At 37.8% G+C, this 3,737-nt stretch overlaps 1 protein-coding gene across 1 annotated transcript; it reads left to right on the top strand.

Annotated features, from left to right (window-relative positions):
* Positions 1-858: 858 nt before the first annotated feature.
* On the top strand, positions 859-3,416 carry LOC131856829 (uncharacterized). Its single transcript, XM_059208767.1, has 3 exons — positions 859-1,158; positions 2,484-2,597; positions 2,997-3,416. Exons 1-3 carry the CDS (start codon positions 859-861, stop codon positions 3,414-3,416), a joined length of 834 nt encoding a protein of 277 aa, XP_059064750.1.
* The last annotated feature ends 321 nt before the right edge of the window (positions 3,417-3,737 follow it).

The raw sequence follows: 3,737 nt of genomic DNA, 5'->3' as shown, positions 1-3,737 counted from the left end.
GAAAACATGGTTTCTGAAGATGGGGACCCACAAAAGGTGGGGATTCCAGATGACCCTGGAAAGGGACCTCGTGATGTGGGAGGGTGGAATAAAACCTTGGGCCTCCCTCTTTGGTAACAAACCTAGTGGTAAGTCGGTGTTCCCTCCTATTAATAATATCTCAAATTTGGATTCTAGGTGTTTTGCGATTGTTGTCCCTGATCTGGTGATTGATCACAATATCTCAGTTATGACTTTATCATTATTTGGAAAAATTATGGGTGCTAGGCCTAACATTGATATTGTTAGATCTTTCGCTAAGAGGAGATGGCACTTGAAAGGGGAGATTGAAATCACAACTATGGCTAAAGGGTTTTTCTCCTTTGCCTTCTCTTGTGAAGAAGACTTGTCTGATTTTCTTTGTGGAGGCCCTTGGGTTATTGGGAATACTTTGTTGGCTTTGAAGCATTGGTCCCCTAATCTGGATCAAAATGATGGTATTTTTGGTTCTGCCCCTATTTGGGTTAGATTGCCCGGTTTTCCCTTGGAGTTCTAGCATGAGGATGTATTTAAGGGTTTGGATAGCTCATTTGGGGAACTTATTTTTGTTGACTCAATGATGACATCTAGAAAAATAATGATTTATTCATGAATCTGTGTTTGTGTTAATCAAAATACTGATCTCCCATCCTTAGTGGATATCATTTCTAGGTTGGGGAAATGGACCCAGCCAGTTGAGTTTGAGACTATGCCTTTTGTTTGTTTTAAATGTAAAAAATTCGAACATTGGGCTAAAAAAAGTCCTCTACAGATTAATAAGGTTGTTACCCCCCCTAAAACAAATTCTAGAAACAACAATGGATTGCAAATATCGTTGAGATGGTCAAGTATATTGGGAACCTGAAGGAATCTGATTCTTCTAGTCCAATTCAATTAGAGAAAGATGGAGATATTGATGTTATCATGACTACATCACAAGCCCAACAGGAGGAGATTATTGATATGGTAAAAGGTAATAGTGAGGATGGTTATGGTGAAACAAAGCATTTCATTAAAGATGGTTGTATGCCTAATCCATTTGTTCAACAACTTAAGGAAGAAGAAATTGATGCTGGACTTAATGAGGCTGGAGCTTCTTTTTCCACTCCTAAGAGCATGGAAAAGGAGGTTCGAAATGAGGTTGTGAATTGCATGTGCTCTCAATTTGAGGAGAATGTGAAATCTACCTATCCTACGGAGGAGAGGTCCCCTCTCCCCTAGAACTTGTCGGAGGAAAAGAAGAGTGAGTCTGGTGGTGGGAGCGGTCCATTAAAATTAGAGAAATAGAATCACTTGCCAACCTAAGAGGCTATGAGAGGTGATGCTTCATTTATCCAAGTTGAGAAAAAGAAATCTAAGAAAGATGGATAGACTGTTGGGGCTCCACATGTTGGTGTTTCTATAAGGCAGAAACATAAAGTTGATACTCGAACACCGAATACCAATCCTGGTAGAAAATCTACTAAATGGTTGAGAGAGAAAGAATGCAGGCGTAACTTGGCAAATGGTAGTTAGAGGACCATCTATAAGGTTTGTTCCCCTGGTAAAAAATGAAATTTATTTCTTGGAACATACGGGGACTCAATGCACCCCATAAACAAGATATAGTTCGTAACTTGATTAGGGATCATAAGCCAGATATTGTCCTTATACAATAAACTAAAATGATTAAGGAAAAGGTGGAAAATCTGAAGTTTTTCAAGCATTGTGGGGTTGCTGATAGTAGTTCGGAAGGTGCTTCGGGTGGGACTACTATTTTTTGGAATTTGAATTACATTAAGGGTGAAATCTTGGATGTTGATTCCAATTTTATTTCTATTAAATTTCACCATATTAGAGATGATTTTTCCTGGGTCCTCTCTAATATTTATGCTCCCAACTTTAAAGAAGCTAGGAATAAGTTATGGAAGAAACTAGAGGTTCATCGCTCCAAGCATTGTAATGAAAATTGGATTATTATAGGAGATTTTAATACTCCCCTTCACAATTCTGAGAATTTTGGAGGTTCTCAAATCCAAATGGATAGTCAATTAGACCTGATGGCGTTTATTGATGTTCAATCTCTACATGATATTGACCTTCAAGGTGCCTCATTCACCTGGACCAATAGGAGAATGGGTGATGACCTAATTCAAGTCTGTCTTGGTCGGGCTCTTATCTCTAGCAATTAGTTGGTTAAGTATGTCTTCTCCCTTACGAATCTCCCTAGGGTTGGTTCAGATCATTTCCCCATCTCTTTTGTTGTGGAGGCTATTGATGGTAAGAGAAGCTATCATTTCATATTTGAAAAAATGTGGTTGCCCCACCCCTTGCTGGAAGATTGTATTATGCAATGGTGGAATATACTTGTGGTTGGGTCTGCTATGTTTAGAGTTGCTAAAAAACTCAGATTTGTGAAAAATAAAGTTAGAAGATGGAATAAAGAAGTGTTTGGCAATATTTTTACTTCTAAATCTGCTATTCAGTGTGAGTTGAAAGACATTCAAGATAAAATTCAAGTTGAGGGTTATTCTTCAAAATATTTTGAAAAGGAAAATGATATTCTGAGAAAGTACCATGATGTCATAGCCAAGGAAGAGGTATTTTGGAGACAAAGATCTAGGGCCTTATGGTTGTGTATTGGGGATAAGAACACAAGATTTTTTCATTTAATTTCCCTAAAACATAAAGCCACCAATAGGATCTCTAAACTGGTGGTGGATGATGGTGTGCTGGTGAAAGAGGAGGAAATATGTGGGGAGGAATCTCAATTTTTTTCTTCCCTTCTCTCAGCTGAGGCTAATATGGATGTTGATGCTCAAAGTTCTCTTTTGGGAGCCATCCCCTCTATCCTGAAAGAAGAACATAATAAGTTCCTGATTGCTATTCCTTCTAAAGATGAAATTAAAGTTGTTGTCTTTTCTTTTGATGGTAACAAATCTCGTGTCTGGATGGTTTTGCCATTTTTCTTTCATTATTTTTGAAACGTTGTGGAGAAGGATGTTTCAGATGGAGTGAAAGAATTTTCTGGAGCTAGATCGTTGCTCAAAGAACTCAATTCTACCTTTATCGTGATGATTCCAAAATGTCCTAGGGCTGATTCTATGAATAGCTTCCACCCAATTAGCCTTTGTAATTCATTCTATAAGATTATTTCTAATGTTCTCATGCTGAGGCTTTTTTCCATCTTGTCAGATATCATTTCTCGTCAACAGAATGGATTTGTCCTTGGTAGACAGATTCTGGATTCTATCATTACTGTGCATGAGAACATCTATTCCTTGGAGGTGTCTTGTAAAGAGGGCTTTCTTATGAAGTTGGATCTTTCTAAAGCTTATGATATAATTGATTGGCATTTTCTCTCTAGAATGCTTCATGCATTTGGATTTTGTGATAGAGTTATTAAGCTCATTTGGTAGCTGGTCTCCACACCTTCCTTTGTGGTTCTTGTTAATGAATCCCCTTCTCGCTTTTTCAAATCTTCCAGAGGTTTGAGATAGGGGGATCCGATTTCGCCCATCCTCTTTACTATTATGGCAGAGGCTCTTGGTAGGTATTTGTTGAAACTGGTAACATATGGCTCTTTCTAGGGTTTGAGACCATCTTCATCCAGTCTTGTGTGCTCCCACTAGCAGTTTCTTGATGATACTATTTTATTGGGAAGTTCTTCTATTAAGGAAGCTATAAATTTGAATAAATCTATTGATCTTTATAGAAAAGTGTCTAGTCAATTGATAAAT

Source organism: Cryptomeria japonica, chromosome 7, assembly GCF_030272615.1.
Source record: "Cryptomeria japonica chromosome 7, Sugi_1.0, whole genome shotgun sequence".
NCBI lineage: Eukaryota > Viridiplantae > Streptophyta > Pinopsida > Cupressales > Cupressaceae > Cryptomeria > Cryptomeria japonica.
This window is presented reverse-complemented; position numbering and strand designations above follow the sequence as displayed.